The sequence below is a fragment of the Pristis pectinata genome, chromosome 24, assembly GCF_009764475.1.
Source record: "Pristis pectinata isolate sPriPec2 chromosome 24, sPriPec2.1.pri, whole genome shotgun sequence".
Classification (NCBI taxonomy): Eukaryota; Metazoa; Chordata; class Chondrichthyes; order Rhinopristiformes; family Pristidae; genus Pristis; species Pristis pectinata.
Genome location: NC_067428.1, coordinates 14,030,237 through 14,049,504, shown reverse-complemented (window position 1 = coordinate 14,049,504; position 19,268 = coordinate 14,030,237). Strand labels below are relative to the sequence as shown.

Genomic DNA, 19,268 nt, shown 5'->3' with positions numbered 1-19,268 from the left:
ACGTGTGCACACACATACATGTGTGTGTGCATATGGAACAGTGCCCTGTTTTTGATGGATGTTTCAACCAGATTATTCACGACAACAAAGCTCGTGAATAATCTGGTTGAAACATCCATCAAAAATAGGGAGAGAACATTCTCAGCTGGTCACATTATGGGATCTTTCGGTAGAACAGAAGAGGGAACCTGTTTACTTTGTCAGGATGGTCTGCAACCAGAAGTCACAGACTCAAGGACATTGCAAAAGAGCCAGAGGTGAGATATGAGAACTTTTTTTTCCAAACACAGCAAGCTATTACCATCAGGAGAGTTGGGTGGAAATGCAATCAATGGTAACTTTTAAAAGGGAATATTTAACAAGGAGAAACTTGAAAGAAAGAAGAGGAGTGAGACTAATTGGAAGGCTCCTTCCAATGGCCCCAGTGCCTGTCATGCAACTAAGCCCCTGGAGAGATGCAGGGAAGGTTAATGAATGGAGCTAGTTTGTGCTGCTGGAGTCAGGACAAGGACCTGCTATGCACCGTCTGAAAACATCAAAGAATTAACCTGCTTACCCCTGTAATGGGGGATGAGTGTCTGTTCGTTGAGGCTGACACAACTGGTGATGTTATTATGACGCTGGTGGCATTCCTGGGATTTGAATAAAGTTTAGGCAATTTACTCCTTGAGTTATCAGAATCTAAAGAAAAACACAATGGAAAACAAAGTTAAGGAAGCATCAGCATGCCTGAGAAAATGGAGACTGACATCTTCTGTGTTCCTCAAAAGGGTCAGTGTCGATTTGTCACAGAGCTGGTAAATTCAGATCTAAACAGGAGCCGTCTTCAGTGTCAGTAACAATTTTCAAACAGGTTTAAGTTTCAGCAGTAGTAAATCACAAAACCCCGGGGTTCACAACATGAACAAGGACGGTGTAGCTTGTGAACAGAAAATTCCTGAGTTTCTGTGTCTTCGCTGGCAGCTTTCTTATTATAAGTAAACCCCACATGCATGTGTCTTTTCATTTCTTTAATTCCTGAAAGAAAGACTTACATTTATTTAGTGACTTTCACAACTTCAGGACAATCCACTGCACAGCCTTTAAAGTACCTAGATCCATTTAATTTTATTGTCTCATCAGAAAAGTAGCATCCCCCAACATTACTGCACACCCTTCACACACAGTGAAATGTCAGTCCAGATTTTGGCCTGGAATGGGGAACCCACAACCTTCTGCCCCAGACTGAGCCACAACCAGCAGCAACCAGTGTTTCACTCTTGCAGCTTCCTATGATTCATGCACTTACTCGCTTCCACATTTAATTTACAGCGTTGCTCATTACAGCAACCAGCTGTCATTCATTCACTCCCTGGCCTCATTTCACTTTCTGGGTAATGTGAAATGAGCAGACTCCACAACCACCCTTCCTGGAATTATATTTTCATACAATGTGATTAGGGGAAGTGTGGACAGAACAGCTAGCTAACTGTAAATGGGGAGAGCCACTGAATCAGCCCACAGAACACACACCGACAGGATAGAGTTTACACTGAATTTACTAAGGTTTTACAGCACAGAACACAGATTCTTCAGCCAACACTTTCTATACCAGGAACTCCCTGGATCTGATCCAGCTTCAGGCAGGCTATGAACATTGTCAGGGCCCTGAGGACTCCCAGGTGAACTCTGGGTCTGTGCTCCCTCCCATCTTGCCTCACATCGCTACTGCAGTAGATAGAAAGGCCCAGAGGCAGTGGCTGTTCCTGCCACTCACTGAGGACCCTGAGATTGTGGAAAGTAGGTGATCTCCCTTGTTTTGACACCTGGTATTCGTTAACTATGAAAAACATTGAAACTGATTTTATTTAATGGTTCATGCATTTTCCTTCTGAAATGCTTAAACTATAAGGTAATGCTTCTTATGGCCTAGAAACTCAGTCCTGTAGAGCTGTTTTCAGTGGTATGGAAAGTGATTGCAATCAGTTCTGAGCTAAATTGCATCCCTCCCCATGGAAATTCAACTGGTTACATTGCATTCAAGTTAATGGTGAAATTTATGTATAAGGTGTACTTAGAATGACATTATTCCTTATGCAATGATCCTTTAGGGTGTTGCCCAGGAAATTAGGTCATGTTGTTCTAAGTCACACTTGCCACTGGGCACTCCGGGAACAATGTGGTCTTTACAGCACTAATGCCTTTCCAGCAGTGTGGTTTCAAAAGGACCTTTCTGAACAGGTCTCAGCCTGGTGCTGAGAACCCAACTCAGGTGGGGCCCTTCTAATTTATCTACTTACCGGCTCTCCATGAAAATCCCACTCCTGCCCCCATATCCCCATATGCCCCCAGGTCTTAGCTGATAACCCCGCAAGGGTCAACTGATGACCCTATCTCTCCCAGAACACTCCAGACCAAGATTTGCTCATGGACCTACCAGCTATTTCAATCTGCAATGGTTCAGCACTCTGAGTAGTGCGTGCAGTGCCACCCTACACCATAATAACCACTTGTCATGCCTCCTGAAGTTTCAAGCAGTTTAATCTTACACTTCATAAGAAAGGTCAGGCTCCACGGAACTGAATGTGTGGAGGTGAGTACAACAGGTGGCTGTATACCTGTAAGCTTCCAGTACTGGCGACCAAAGTTGAATCTCTTTCCTATGATCTCGGAGCAGCAAGATTTCCACTAGTTTCGGGAATTATTGTTATGGAACAAAGGGATCAGCAACATCGGTGGGATGGGATAAAATCAGTTTTGGGTCTAAGGAAATCTCCAGTATTCACAAGCTCCATCAGGTCTCAGTCAAAAGGTCCTTCATAATGGCCAAACTTGGAAGTTCCCTAGACTTGTCTGAATCAATAAAGGCTCAATATAACTGGAAGTTGTTGTGGTAGCAGGATCCTCCAGTCTGAAGGGTCTCAGGATCAACAAACTGCAAAAGTTCTCATGTCCAATAGCAGCGAAGATACTTCAACAATAGTTGATTGGCTATAAAGAGTTGGGGTGAAAGACACTATTTAAATGTACCTCTTAAATGCATCAAAGCTATTTGTTTGGATTTCCATTAATAAGATGCTCTGGTTGGTGAGGTATCAGACTAGGATTCTGTTGGTGCAGTGCTCGTTCTGAGAGAAGATCACTTCATTAAAACATTCCTACATCGATGTCACACAGATTTAAACTCTCTGGCCTGATGAACACCTTCAATCTGGACACAGACACTTCCCAATATCAACCAGGCCCAAAGGTTTCCCCTCTGGTCAAAGGCACTGGAACCACTTTGAATGAAATGGGGTGCTGAATGCCATTTATTGCAATGCCAGCTTTGCTTGGTGGCACCAGCAGTGGCTTCCCACCTGGGGCTGCTTCAGCACCTGCCACAGTCCGAGTGCCTGCAAGGGCTGCCACAAACCTGATAGTGGCAGTCACAACCATGTCTTGAATAGCTTATAAAATGGCACTGGCTCTGACCTCCCGTCATGATTTCACTTTCACCATCCCACTTTGGTCCACTGGCTCCATTTACCTAAGACCGCAAGAAATTGCAGAGAGTCGTGAACATAGCCCAGCCTATCCCGCAAACCTACCTCCCCTCCACTGACTCCATCTACCCTTCCCGTTGCCTTGGGAAAGTAGCCAACATAATCAAGGACTCCCCCCACTACAGTCATCCTCTCTTCTTCCCCCTCCCATCCGGCAGAAAATAGAAAAGCTTGAGAACACGTAGCACCAGGCTCAAGGTCAGCTTCTACCCCACTGTTATAAGACTCTTGAGCAGATCTCTTATAAGCTAAAGATGAACTCTTGATCTCTCAATCTACCTCACTGTGGCCCTTGCACTGCACTTTCTCTGTAACTGTAACATTATATTCTGCATTGTGTTTTTTTTCCTTTTGTACTACCACAATGTACTTATGTTTGGAATGATCTGTTTGGCTGGCATGCAAACAAAAGTTTTTCATGGTATCTCAATACATGTGACAATAATAAACCAATTACCTGCCATGTTCTGCAGTTGGGGGAGACTGTTCAGGATAATGTCCAGCAGGGGTAAGTACAAGGCTGCCACTTTCACCTTCATCCTGATGTTCCAGAATCTTTGATCCCCATCGTGTGATGCCAGGAGGTAATGAAGCAAGCTCACTGCTTCTCTTCTGATCAATCTGCTGGAACACCAACATTAAAGCACCCGCAAATGGAGCATGCACTTCCATGGTTCACCAGCCAGATTCTGGCATGGAAGATTTGTCCTATGAGGAGACATTAAACAGACTGGCCCTATACTCTCTGGAGTTTAGAAGAGTGAGAGAGGATCTCACTGAAACCTACACCTTCTTTGAGGGCTTGAGAAAGTAGATGCTTCCACTAGCTGGGGCATGACCAACCCACGGTCTCATAATGAGGGGTTGCCATTCAGGACAGAGATGGTAGGTAGTAGTGAATCCTTGGAATTCTCTGCCAAGAGCCATGCTCAGTAGCTGAATGCATAAAAGAAAGACATCAATAGATTCTTAGATATTGAGCAAATTAAAGGATATGTGGATACTGAAGGAAAATGGCAGCAGGTAAAAACAAATCAACCATGACCTTTATTGAATGGCAGAGCAAGCACAAGAGATAACTTACTCTTGATTCTATTTCTTAGGTAATGTTGAGATACATGACTGTGCATTGGTGTCTATTTAAGTCAGTGTTAAAATAAATGCGGGTCAGTTCATGTTGGTAAACCAGTATCTGCATTATCAGGTTAGCATGTGGGTGTGAAGTTAATTAGGTCAGTATATGAACATGAAATTGTGTTTTGCTCGGTTGGATATTGACAGAGATTTTGTGTATGTGAGTGTGTGCGTGTGTGTAGGAGTGTGTGTGTGTGTGAGAGAGAGAGAGAGAGAGAGAGACAGAGAGAGAGAGAGAGAGATTGACTGAGATTGAGAGTGTGTTTCTCAGACCCCTGTGTCTCTAGGCCTACCCATGAGTTTACTCACCTCTCTGAGTCAGTTGAGAGTACGTTGGTTATCTCTTCCAGGAGGAGCCCAATTAAAAAGTGCTGTTGACGGAATTTTCTGGAAAGTTTGAATATTCCAACAGTTGACTCATGTGTGCTGATGTTCTGAAAAAATAAAGTTGTTCCTTTTTAAGTTGAAAGCACATTTTCATGTTGAACAGATGAACAGGGTTCATTTGAGGGTATTGCAAAGAATGTTAGGTTGACCCGAAACCTGACCAGTCAACAAGCAGTGAAAGTAGAATGATTTACATCAGCTTTACCAGTCTGTACCCTAGGACTAAACAAAACTGACTCCAGTGCCATAGGACCAACCACCAGCAGGTTTCTGTGCTGGGAAATTAGACTGCATAACATCATGCTTTAATACACCATGTTTAAATTTTAATGAAAAATAAACATAATTGAATATCAGGAACTTCATGCAAGTTGCATGGCCTGTGATTCTCAGTCTGGGTCCTTCAGGGGTCTGAATCCCTGGATAGAGAACTCCTGGATGGAGAATCCCTAGATGGAGAGCCCTGGTTAGAGAATCCCTGGATGCCATTCCCATAATTTTCAATCACACAGAAGGCTTTCACACAGCCTGTCAGACCTGCTTCCACTAAAGGGAACCTGTAGGTCGGCACTGGGAACCCGACTCAAGTTGAATTCACATGGCTCCCCTTCAGGTCCATAAATCTCCAGACTAAGACAGCAACTTTCACACCTTCCATCCACGGAGCTAGCTACCTCAGACCCTTGATCCCATGAGCATACTGAGACTTTATGGAAGGAATTGAAAGAAATTCCTGCTGCCATTGTAACTGGTGTTCCTGAAGAGGGCTGGGCTGGGATAGGGGCCGGAGACCGGGCAGTGGTCCGGATTGCAATTACACTGACAAGGAGGAATGACTCCTCAGCACAAACAGATGCAATAAAATCAGTGCACTGTAAAACCGGAAACATAAACAGAAAATGCTGGAAGTACTCAGCAAATCCACCTTATGTATGGTAGGGGAAACAGGGTTAATGTTTCAGGATGATCAATCATGCACTGTTTCGGTTTTGTATACTGTAAAACCTGGTGGAGGGAGATGGCTCGATGGGTGGGTGCACATTGCATGGGTTTGGAAGGGCGCAGGTTGGGGTGAGGGATGCAATGCTGGGGTTGGCACTGCCAGCTGTCCTGCAATTCTAGCTGTAGCTTGCACTAGAGTTGAGAGTTCAGGTTGGTGGGATTGGTGGGTGCATGTTGTACTGGGGAACAGTCTCCTGGGGTTGGGGACTACAGGCTGTACTAGGGTTGGTAGGTGCAGCTTGAACTGGGGTTTGGGGATGCAAGTTGTAGTGGGGTTAGGAGGGGATGTTGTACTAAGGTTGGCGGGTGTGTTGGAGTTTGGGACACAGGTTCTATTGGGTTATGGGTGTGTGGAAGTTAGGGCTGTAGGTTATATTGGGGTCATCAGGTGCAGATTGTATCAAGGTTCGGTGTCCATGATGTTCTGAGGTTGGTGGGTGTACTGGATTTAGGGTTGTGGATTGTACTAGGGTTGGTGGGAGCAGGCTGTACTGAATTTAAGCATTCATGTTACTGGGGTTAGGGGTGCATGTTATACTGAGATTGGTGGATGCAGTGTGTACTGGGTTAAGGGTGCAGAGTGTTCTGAGTTCTGAGTATTTGGTGTAGAGGAGTTGAGAAGGATTGGTGCATTAGATTGGAGATTTCCAATTGTTGCTGCCTTACCTCCAAGTGATCGTTGCCGTCTTGTGTCCCAACACTTGCTGTAAGTGGGAGGTTTAGGATGACAAAATGCTCATGGCTGCAAACTATCCTCAGGAAGTCAATGCGTCTGTCAGGGAGATGTGGCCGTTTGCCATCTTTGTCTGAAAGCTAAGCACAGAGACCTTGGTGCGGACAAAACGTGGAAGCGACACATGGGGAATTCAGTGAGCAAGAAACAACATTAGGACAAAAAACTAAATGGTACTGCAAAACCACCTGTTCACTAGGGCAATCCACCTCACCCACCTTTGGTGCAGGAGAAACCTCAGTGGAAACACCCCAACAACCATCAATCTCCATGGGCTTTGAGAGTTTGACATGCCTGGCTAAATTAAAAATAAAACAGAGATCGCCTTCCTCACACAAAACATCTCCTCCTTATCACTTGCTAAACTTTGTTAAACAATTCAGCTGTTTTAAAGGATCCTTCAGTTTGGTGGGGACAGCTGCAAGAGCAATGACCCAGACCCAAGACAGTAACCTCCACACATGCTGTTCTTTGAGACAAACTGCTTCACATCACAGCAACACCAGCCCTCCACTGGGTTGGATGAACTCATTGCCTGCCAATGGTGAAGTGGTTCATAGAAGCTTGAACTTCATACTTCCTGACTATGTTATAACTAAAGCCCTACCTACTGTTTTGTGGACATGACAGACAAAGCAGCAGAGCAGTAATATTTACTTTTATTAATCGTGGTAATTTGTAAAAGTAAGTAGGGAGGTTCATTTTTGGGGATTAGAACATAGAACATTACAGCACAGTACAGGCCCTTTGGCCCACAATGTTGTGCTGACATTTTATCCTGCTCTAAGATCTACCTAACCCTTCCCTCCCACATAGCCCTCCATTTCTCTATCATTCATGTGTCTATCTAAGAGTCTCTTAAATGTCCCTAATGTATCTGCCCCCACAACCTCTGCTGGCAGTGCATTCCACGCACCCACCACTCTCTGTGTAAAAAACTTACCCCTAACATCCCCCTTATATCTTCCTCCAATCACCTTAAAATTATGTCCCCTCGTGTTAGCCATTGTCACCCTGGGAAAAAGTCTCTGACTGTCCACTCGATCTATGCCTCTTATCATCATGTACACCTCTATCAAGTCACCTCTCATCCCCTTCTTTCCAAAGAGAAAAGCCCGAGCTCACTCAATTTAGGCTGTTTTGTAGGAGAAAAACAGCTTAAATTAAATAAACACTTTATTATGCTTTCTTAAAACATTTATGTCATGCTGTTATATCAGTGGAAAGTTTTACTTATATTTTCAATACAAATTTCTCAGCACACTGTAATTCCTGATGCAATCCTGGGAAGGTTTGGTTCCCAGGGACAGACAAGTCTGGGGTTTGGGATCGGATGGGCAGACAGCAGGCCCCAGGAACGGCTGACAGGGAGGTCAGAAACCCCTGGAGCAGCTGAGATGGTGGCTGGAGATCCTGGAAGTGGGAGCATGATGAACAATTCGCCCCATTGATCCAGAGACCTCATATTATGGCATCCACAATTTCAGCGATGTCACAACTTTTTTAGGGCCTTAACAATAATCTCTAAAGTGGAGAGGTTACTAGGTGACTTTCGATCCTTTCTGCCAGAAATAGTTTTGGTGATTCACCTATAGCCCCAGTACCACAAACGAAAGCCATATTCCTGAGCTGGGACATTTTATCCTGATTGGAACTCATTCGGATTTGCAAGTTAGAGATGGGAAATCATTAAGTCTAAACCACTCTCAAATTACGGAAATTCACATTACTTGCTTCATTGTGTTGACTGTTAGTTTGATTGGGAGCCTTCACATTTACATACAAGCATGTACAGTACAGGGTACAACCCTGCAAATCCTACGTAAGCAGAATGAAAGAGGATCAAAAATCAGTAATATAGTCTCCACTGCACACTCAGTAACGTGCTCTCAGTCACAGCCCGTGCAATATTTGGTGACTACAGAAAACAGCACCAGCTCACACTGAGCCATTCATTCCTGTAATCCCATTGACCCTAAAGGTACTTCTGATCATCAATCAGTAATATGTTAGAAGGTGGCTTAACCAAAACAACCTGCTCAGCGCTATTACCTCTTTGTGGTGATGACCGATCATACGAAGAACAAAGCCTCGGTCCATGAGGGACAGCAGGTCATTCAGGAAAAACCCAAGGTTCAGGTTCGTCATATCTGTGATATCAGGATCCTGGAGAGATGCAAAGTCCCTCAGTTACCTTCAACCAAATGTACTATTCTATCGTACTAATTGCCTCCCTCCCTCACCAGTCCATCTATCCTGGACCTTAGAATACCTGACTGCAACAGTAATCATTTTGTAACTTCTATCCTCCTTTACAGTAGGGATCCATATCTTGGAGAATTATACTGCGCAGTGTGAACCTGTAAAAGCTAATAAATAAATCACAAGTATGTCCACTAATTGCAAGCTGCTCTTAATAACTGTCTGAACACATGTACAGATGGACAGGTGCACCAGGTGAACACATTCTTCGCTGCACTAATCATCTAACATGGAGTTTAAACCTCTAAAATACATAATTTACAACAGTAGATAGTCAAATTAATCAACGTTAAAATTGAACAATGGGCCGTTTGCTCTGCCACATGTAAACCTTTCCCCTTCCTCACATCCTTCCTTGATGGAATGCCTCAGTGATTTACAAAAAACCTTTGTTCCAGAATATAATGCTCCAATGCCTTACACAAAGCCTTTTGTTCCAAAGTAGAATACAACAATGCTTTATGCAACTCCCTTAGTTCCTGGTGGAGTGCCGTGGTGCTCCATCTAATCCCCTTGGTTCCCGAGTTGGATATTTCAGTGCTTTATATAACCCTCTTCGTTCCCAAGTAGAATGATTCATTGCTTTATATAACACACTTTGTTCCTGAGATGGATGCTTCAGTGCTCTAAGTCCTTTGTTCGCAAGAGGGTATTCCATCTTTCTTGGTGAACGTACTGTTCATGCTATGGGAAGAAAGTGCAATCCGTACTTCTCATGCATTGTCACATGTCCTTCTGAGGTACCACACCCGCCATTTCAATAAGTTCAGGAATACTTAATACTTAAAGGTTTATTATTCATTGTATGTTACCAATGTAAATTAATTCACACTATGTGTAATACACTACAGGAACTGTATTACGTTATATGTGAAAATCATTCTGTCAGGCAACATAACGTACAGGGTCAGAAGAGGACTGAAGGATGGGTACAGTGTGTATTATTTAGAGGCAGAGATGCATGAGGTGGCCTGCTTGTCTCTGTCATAAAAAATAGAGCGCTGGAAGAACAGCCTTTTGTTCCAGATTCCAGCATCTGCAGTATCTTTTGTCCAGGAGATCTATAGGAATCACACTGCAAGCCAATGTGTATGCAAAACTGTACTCCAAAGTGCCAGCGAGCTAGAGCTAAAAGCAGCTGCATCCACCCACCTGATGTTTCACAAACTCTGTAGCAATGTTGACCATGGTGTAAATGATGCCTGGGAAATATTCCGAGAACCGCAGGCTGGGAGGAGAGCTCCAGCGGTCTGTGTCAGAGAGGTACTGACTCATACTTTTAATCTGAAAGGAAAAGGGAAGGAGGCTGAGTTACCACTGGCAACGTTGTTAATCTGAAATCAAAGATAAGATATCTTTATTTGTCACATGTACATCGAAACACACAGTGAAATGCATCTTTTTTTGCGTAGAATGTTCTGGGGGCCGCCCGCAAGTGTTGCCACGCTTCCGGTGCCAACATAGCATGCCCACAACTTCCTAACCCGTACGTCTTTGGAATGTGGGAGGAAACCAGAGCACCCGGAGGAAACCCATGCAGTCACGGGGAGAACATACAAACTCCTTACAGACAACGGCTGGAATTGAACCCAGGTCGCTGGCGCTGTAAAGTGTTACGCTAACCGCTACACTACCGTGCCTGCCCATATATAGTCTTGGTTTCACTTGAAATCTAATTCCTTTGCTTTCTGGTTGTTGACAGACCAGCTATGCAGCACCAGAAAGAACATCTGTCACACATCTGTTTGCCTGGGCAGAATGACAATGCTTCTCACTGGAGACAGCCTCCGCAACACCAGTTATTAATAAAATGCATTACAAATTGTCACATGTGATAAGTGTGGTTTCCATGGAGAAAACAAAGGGAGCTGATGTCAAGCACTTGTTTAAGATTTCAGCAAGAGAATTTCTCAAATAATGCTTGAAGTCACAGTGTCATCACTCTGCCAAGAGACACTAATCTCCCTTTTCTGTCAATGGTAGTCAGGTATTACTATCAGCATTAATATTAGCGTTACTATCAGCAATATCATCAGTGTTACCGAAGGTGTATATTTAATGTTGTTATTAGCATTCATATCAGTGTGAAGAGTGATAGCAATAGGCAGGAAAGAGTTGGGGGAAGCGTTAAGTTGTCAATAAAAAAATTAAATCAAACACTTACCATAAGTGCTACCATTGAGGCAGGTTTTGGAGAAACCTGCCCTGGAGCAATGTGTAAAATTATACAATTTAAATGAATCACTGTATTTCAAATTTTGGAAGCTTTTGAAGTAAACCATTGCAGGCTGCATTTCTCAGAACTCAGAAACCCTGGAACCCACAGGAGCAGCCACATTCAACAGGCAACAGCTTTACCAGCACTGTATGTGGGCCAGGAGAAGCTGGAAGTTTCCCTCTGGCACCTCAACATAAACCTAGTGCCATAATCTTCTTCCTTTGCAATCTCTTCTCCACCTGATTTCTCTTCTGCATGATCACAGGTAATAAATACCCCTCTCATTCCCACTCAGCCCTCTCTTCTCACTTCTGTGCTCTGGCATCCTCTCCACATTCCCCAACATTCTCCGATTACCAGCAACCTTCCCTAATTTCTACCTGGCAATGATCCAGGAAAACAAATTTTAAGACATCCAGTGAGGTCACGCTGTCAAATTCAGCAGGACTTCTGCATTCTTGACTTTTCTAGTTTGAAGAAGGACACAACACTCCAGCAAGGCTCCAGTACAACAAAGCATTAGTTCTTAATTTTTATATTCAAATAGCCTGAAGATAAAAGCCTATTTGCCTATATCTGCCCATCAGCTTTTAGTAATTTGTAAATGTCTATCCAAAATCCCTTACTTCACACGCAGCTCCTTACCGCTCCTCTCAAGAGTATGTTGATTTGTTATCAAGCATTCCTACTTTGAATTCCATGAGTTAACATTATGTGTTGTGTTTGCAGGTTGTTCCTAGTAGAGTTCACCAAATGGGGGTGAAATTTATCTACTCCAAGGCAATCATTACCTTTGTTAGAAAGAAAACTTACTCTATGATGGAGGTGCCACCAACACCCAGAAACCATGCCAATACCCTAGCAAAGCATCACCGGTGACCACAGAGATGTCACCAATACCAGGATCAGTGTTGATACCTGAGAAATTCAACCATGAAATGTCAACCAATACCAGTGAAATGTGTTCGATACCTGAAAAACAGCACTCCCTCTGACCATGAAATATCATTGCTACCCATCAATATTACTATTACCACATGTAAAATAGTGTATGGATACCAAAACAACAATGTCACTAATAAGTTGCGACTGATACCAATGAAATGGCCCTTGGATTATTGAAATTCTCAGTACAAAGAAGGTTAATCAGTTTATTCATTTATGGAATGTGGACACTGCTGGCAAACCCAGCATTAAATGCATATCCCTCTTTGACTTTGAGAAAATTTTAATGAGCCACCTTCTTGAATTGCTGCAGTCCTTCTGGTGATGGTACACCCATAGTACTTTTGGGAATGGAGTTCCAGGGTATAGACCCAGAGATGATGAAGGAATAGTGATATATTTCCAAATCAAGAAGGTTTGTGACTTGGATGGGAGCCTGCTGGCAGTGGTGGTCCCCTGTGCCAGCTGTCTTCAACCTTAGTGGCGAAACTCATGAATTCAGAATGCTAATGGAAATGTTTCAAAATTCTGAAGGGCTTTGTTGAGGGTAAGTGCGAAGAAATGGTTTCTTCTGACAGGTGGCCGGTAATGAGAAGAGACAGTCTCAGAATTACTGACAAAATATGCCAGGAGGGATTTGAGGAGAAGTAATTACACTCAGCAAGTTGTTATGATCTAGAATTCACTGCCTGACAGGGTAGGGTGAGCAGATTTAATAGAAACTTGGAAAAGGGAATTGGATAAATACTCCAAAAAAATGACAGGGCAATCAAAAGAAGGCGGGGTTGAGGCTAATTGATATTTTTTCAAGAGATGGCTTGGACACCAATACTCAAATAGCCCCCTTGTGTGTTGATGGATCAGTTGGTTCTAGATGTCCATTCTTTGAAAGTCACTTTTCCCCCAGATTTTCATAAACAGACAAAACTTCAACTTAAACTACTCGTTTTAATTACAGCTTTTTAGATGGGCATCATCTGAGATCCTCCAGTGGAGTTGGAGGCAACTGGTTAGTAAGGTATTGACTCACCAAAAGCTCGCAGAAGAACCACAGATGCTTGTACACTTGATCCCTCCTTTTTCCATTGGTGAACATGATATGATAGGCCAATTCCTCATGGAATAGCTGCAAGTAAATCAATCATTGAACAAAATGAAACATTAATTAAACCAATGACTGAGGAAAAAGAAAAGTAGACGATCGGATATTGATCCACAATCAGTAGCATTAAATGTGTTATTCAGTATTGACACCACAAATACTCTAAAATTCAGTTCCATTAATGTTAAACTAATGAAAATCCACAAAATTAAAAGCCAAGATTACAGAGGTTAAAGGCATTTGTCTTCAATTCCCACTACCACTCAGTACTTGACAAGGAAATCAGACATATAGAGAGATACTGATCTGTTGATGTCATTTTCAATCTCCAGGGTCGCCTGACATCTCCATCTCTGCTGGGAGGAGGTGGGGAGAGCCATAATTATTCTTTGTAGCACAAACACAGCAGGCAGGGAGATACTTAGTCACTGCCAGAAAGGTCACACACACTTCCCTCAGAGATTGTACAACTGTCTTCTCCATCTGAGATAGGAAAGAGAGATCAACCCCAGGCCATGAACCTCCTGCAACCAAGGCACAGAAATTTGGGCAAGAGTGTTCTCCTGAACTGCATTGGAGGATGATATATGACAGCAACTGGCAATGATTCCCACAGTGATTCAGTTCAAATTAAAAGTACAGAACAAGAAATTCTGCAGTGATGGAAGAAGGCACATTAAGTCGGCATGGCAAATGGGGGCTGGTGGCTCATTCATGCGAGTCCCAGCAGCAAAATTCTATTGTGTCATGTAATGTTTTCATGAATCTACAGAGACAGATACATATATACGAGACAGATTATGTATCCAAAAGAGATAGAGGTTTATTTATAAGACATCACATTAACCGTTTACATGATGGATCTCAAAGCTGTTATTGCAAACTGCTTGTCTGTAAATCTGTCTCATTAGGATCACAACATCATACATGCACAAATATAGAAAAAACAGCATGTTTCATGTTTAAAGATAGCGTAATTTTAAGATATAGGTTTAGTATACTTAGTTGATTAAAGCAATGGTGTTACAAATAATGCATCAGCATACAGATTTAATAGACAACTATAAATTTAATCTAGTACTGTGTGGCCAGATTCTGCTCTAACTCCATCTACAAGTTTGCAGATGACACCACCATTGTGGGTCAGATCTCAAATAATGATGAATCGGAGTACAGGAAGGAGATAGAGAGCTTAGTGACATGGTGCCATGACAACAACCTTTCCCTCAATGTCAGCAAAACAAACGAGCTGGTCATTGACTTCAGGAAACGGGACAGTGCACATGCTCCTGTTTACAGCAATGGTGCTGAGATCAAGATGATTGAGAGCTTCAAGTTCCTGGGAGTAAACATCTAATAGCTTGTCCTGGACACAGCTCAGCACATCAGGAAAACCAGCCTCCCCTCCATGGACTCTGTCTACACTTCTTACTGCCTTGGTAAAGCAGCCAACATAATCAAAGACCCCTCCCACCCTGGACATTCTCTCTTCACCCCCCCCCCTCCCATCAGGCAGAAGATACAGCAGTCTGAAAGCACATAATACCAGGCTCAAGGACAGCTCCTATCCCACTGTTATAAGACTATTGAATGGACCTCTTGTATGATAAGATGAACTCTGGACCTCACAATCTACCTCATCATAGCCTTGCACCTTATTGTCTGCCTACACCGCACTTTCTCTGTAACTGTAACACTATATTCTGCATTATGTTATTGCTTTTCCCTTGTACTCGCCTCGATGTACTGATGTGATGAAATGATCTGCATGGGTGGCACGCAAAACAAAGTTTTTCATTGTACCTCGGTACATGTGACAATAATAAACCTATTCAATTCAATTTAAACGATGTTCAGTGACTTCCTGATTTCTTAACAGGTTTTGGTGTTGAACCAACTTTTGGACTTATTGGTTCTGGATTTGAATTCAAAACAGGTTCTTTTTCTTTGTCAGATTTGTTTGGATTTCACTTACTTCACTTGCTAAAATCAATGTAGACACAACCTCATAACTGAGTGGTTCACCATCCAAACTTGCTTCATTCCTAGCAGAGTTGGTTTGATTGACAGATATACTTTGCACTTTGTCACAGATTTCAACAAAATATCACTTGGTTCTGCAACCTCTACTATTGCCCCACCATCCTGCTTGAGTGAGCTCAACATGCTAAACGGTCTAAGAACACAGATGTGATTGTTCTGGTGAAGCCTTGTTCTCTCTAATTAGTGCCAGTGATGTTTAAGATGCAAATGCTTCTGTTTAACTCTGGAAGTACAATTTGGTTGAAAGGCTCAAACATGTTCTCAATCTTTTTAGCTACAGTTCTGTGGGTACATTTCTTGTGAAAATGTCCAGAGTTGTTCTGCATTGCAGCAAAAAATTGTTCAAGCTATATTTTGAGCTGTGTTATTAATATCCCTTAAAAACTTGCTTCTCAAGATCTTCCTCAGCTATTCTGACTGACCTCTCATTTGTTCCATTTGTAGCCAGATGATAAGAAGGAATAAGAGTGTGCTGATCACATTCCATCTCAGAGTTTGCAAGCAGAGTAGACTGAAAATTAGATTCAATGTCAGAAACAAATTCCTTTGATAAGCCATGAAATGCACTGATAGACCTCAACTCATCCACAGTACGTTCAATAATGATATACGAATTCATGTGTTTCATTTCAATCCACTTCGAGTCTATCCATTAGTAATAAGAAATTGTCCTTCCATTTTTCACAAAAGGCTTCACTACAGTCCTTACAAAGGTCTATTCAGGCTGTGACCATAATATTAAAGGAGTTTTTGGTGGCTTATTCCTACAAGTTTGGCAAATACTGTATCTGCTTACCGGGAATTCAAGGTCCTTGTCCCATAGGGCCAGGAAACAAAGCTTCTTGCAATTGCTCTCATGCTGACTGTGCTTGTGCAATCATTCTGAAGTTAAGCCATTTTTTGTACAAAGTACTGGACATTGGCACTCCATGACCCTACTTGATACACCCCTGCTCACATAACAACTCAATACAACAATTATGGAATGGTTTCAGTTCTTTGTCTGTGTGCTGGTCAAATTCTACTTGTCCTTTCAATGTCTGCTTGTAGATCTTTCTCAATACTGAATCTGTCTGGAGAAAGTCCTCATTGACCACATTTAACCAACAAATCCCACCTTCAGCTCCAGCACAATTCTATTCTGGTAGATGCAGCAGAGCATCTGTAATGATATTCTGCTTTGAACTTCTTTGTTGAATTACACTGTCATAATGCAATAGAAGCATGACCTGTCTTTGTATCCTTGATGGCGCCATCGTAGGTATGACTAATTTTGACCTGAGAATGCTTGTAATGGCTAATGAACTGTTGCTAAGATAAAGGATCTATCTTGTAAAAACTGCTGGAACTTTTTGATTGCAAGCACTATTCAAAATGCTTCCTTGATATAAGCATTATTGCACTTGCTTCTGGTTAGAGTGAGAGAAGCAAAAGCAAGTGGTTTCTCTTGCCCTTCATGCATCACATGGCTAATCACAGCTCCTATCTCAGAACTTATTTCATCAAATGCCAACTTTAAGTTGTGCATAGTATTGTAATGAACAAAAGGGACCTCACTTGCTAATCTTTTCTTGCATTTATCAGAAGAACCTTGTTGCTCTTTGCTCCATATCCAGTTCCTGCAACTTTTTTCAATAAATGATGCTATGGTCGGAGCACAGTTGTAAGATCTGAAGGGAACTGTATGCAATATGCCAGTGGACTTGGAGGATTTTGCAGAGGTAGTGTTGGTGGCATCTCATTAGTGCAACAACATGCAACAGGGGTCAAAATGCCTCTTCCTTCTCCTGTTCTCCATATTGTTCCATATTTCCTTATGGAAAAAGAAAAGGATAAGGAAGGCCATTTCGGCCCATCAAGTCTGTACCAGCCCACAGAGCGATTCCATTCCCGACAAGGTTTCCTTGTAACCTATTCTCCCTTTGTTGGGAATGCATCTGAAACCAAAGATTCATTCTATGTGATGAAACAGAGCCATCAAACTTTATACCCTGAGGGAAATGGCCCACAGCTAAGGTCAAAGAAGGACTCTATCAATTCCTTAAGGCTGGTGCTGCAAATCATTAACTCATCACCTCAGATCTTCCGGCTTGTTCAGCAGAATTTCAGACTTCAGGAACAAATCTCCAGCAAACAATGTGGTTGATGGAGGGGTGTCAGAGTTAGAGACCAGACTTTTTCACTTCTACATTTACTAGTTCATAATCTTCTGTCTTTTAAAATAAACTAATAGGAAATCAAGGGCTGGGAAACACTGACACAGAAAATATCAGCCAAAGTGTCACATGACATTTGGAACTATTCAGTCTTACGTTCTGACATCTTGACTGCCCTTGATTTATTTTCCTTCACCATTGGTGGCTAGGCACTAAACTCAGGGTTTCCCTTCCTTGATCTCTCCACTTTACTTCTCTTTTCTGCTTTAAGTAACTCCTGAAAATCAGTTTGACCATTGTCCTAATATCTCTATATGGTTTGGTGTCAGATCTTATCCAACAACAGTTCTGGTGAGGTACTTGAGATGTTTTTCTATAGTCATGCCATCTGAAGGTACCAAAAGACCATAATCCGATCAGCAATAAATGCTGAATTTAAAAGTAAAAGTTGCATTTTAATCAATACATTTTGAATCCATCAATGATCAGTATGTGAGTATTGAGCTGACCTTTGACTGCTTCAGACTACTGCCTGCTCCTGTGGGCACAGTGGGTTTTGATGTCTGCACCTCGGGATCACTTGTGCTAAGCAGACGCATCTTGTGCAATGCAGTTGCACCCTCTGGTGTGATGGTGGCGTATTTCTCAGACTCCGTGACTCCGGCCTCATGGAGAACTACAAATAAATCAAATGAACTCTACAACAGAATGGATTTCAGACTATGATGAGTGAGCAATAAAAGCATGTAAATAATTGGCATCAGCTTCAACATGGCCATCTTGTCACATTCTGCCAGAATTATGTTTCACTAGTAATTCTTTCCAGATTTGAGCTAAAGTAACCAAAGGCAAAACACCTCTACCATTTTGATGAACAACACCCACCCAGCACTGTGCAAATTACTGTAGTCACAATATTTTGCATACAAAGGGTCTGAAATTATGGAATTCTCTTGCCTTATGGGGTTTAGATAAACATTTCAAAACTTATAGATTAAATGGATTTTTGTCAGGAAAGGACAGTAAGGGTCACAAAACCAATGATGACAATAGGAGCTAACACCAGCTTTGATTTGACTGGACAGCCCCACAAGCACAAGAGGCTGGGTGGCTTCCTCCTGTTGATGGAACCCTGCCCAATGATAAACCAGGGCACAGGTCAAGCACTGCATTGCAGGAGAAATGATGAAGGCAGCATGCAGGCACTGATTGGTTAGACAAGAAACTCAGGGGTGACAGTAACATAAATTGCTGTCCAATATAGTTGCACAACAAACTTTGTGTTGCCACTTTTTTACCAGTACCCTGTGTTATCCTGTACTGGCTACACTTCTGATTTTATTGGAGCTTAGATTGACTCACCAGTGAAACATAAATGATTTATTATGGGACTACTGGGAAAATCGTTCTGTGTTTCGACTTCAACAGGACATACTGTATTCCTTTATCGGGACCATTTCCCTTCCATAGGGCAAACCCTTCCAATTGGATTCATTCTTTCCAAAAGATATTAAAGCATATCCTTTTCAATAGGAGACGCTCCCTCCAATTAGACGTTCTAATAGGGCTCAAGACCTCTAATATTAAGGGATATTAAGGATATCAAGGGATATGGAGTTAATGCAGGGCAGTGGCACTGAGGTAAAAGATCAGCCATGATCTTATCGAAGAACAGTGCATGCACAAGGATCTGAGTTCCCTAATGCTACTTCTATTTATGATATTCACACACTCCCTCCAAGGATCTAGGAACACTCCAGGT

The 19,268-nt window shown here is 42.4% G+C and overlaps 1 protein-coding gene across 3 annotated transcripts in view; it reads right to left on the bottom strand.

The window, feature by feature from the left end:
* The window catches only part of LOC127582385 (dedicator of cytokinesis protein 7-like), a 151,379-nt gene that overhangs the window by 32,354 nt on the left and 99,757 nt on the right, over positions 1-19,268 (bottom strand). For 2 of the 3 annotated variants that reach the window (XR_007958109.1, XM_052037571.1), the window contains exons 22-29: positions 18,016-18,182; positions 13,236-13,331; positions 10,195-10,326; positions 8,833-8,946; positions 6,714-6,860; positions 4,968-5,092; positions 3,982-4,148; positions 557-681 (exon numbers count right to left, since the gene is read on the bottom strand). Coding sequence is in view for 2 of the 3 variants with exons in the window: in XM_052037571.1 (XP_051893531.1) it covers positions 557-681; positions 3,982-4,148; positions 4,968-5,092; positions 6,714-6,860; positions 8,833-8,946; positions 10,195-10,326; positions 13,236-13,331; positions 18,016-18,182 (1,073 nt within the window). In the remaining variant the exon portion in view is untranslated. The remainder of the gene's footprint in view (positions 1-556; positions 682-3,981; positions 4,149-4,967; positions 5,093-6,713; positions 6,861-8,832; positions 8,947-10,194; positions 10,327-13,235; positions 13,332-18,015; positions 18,183-19,268) is intronic. The other variant, XM_052037572.1, reaches the window with a different exon arrangement.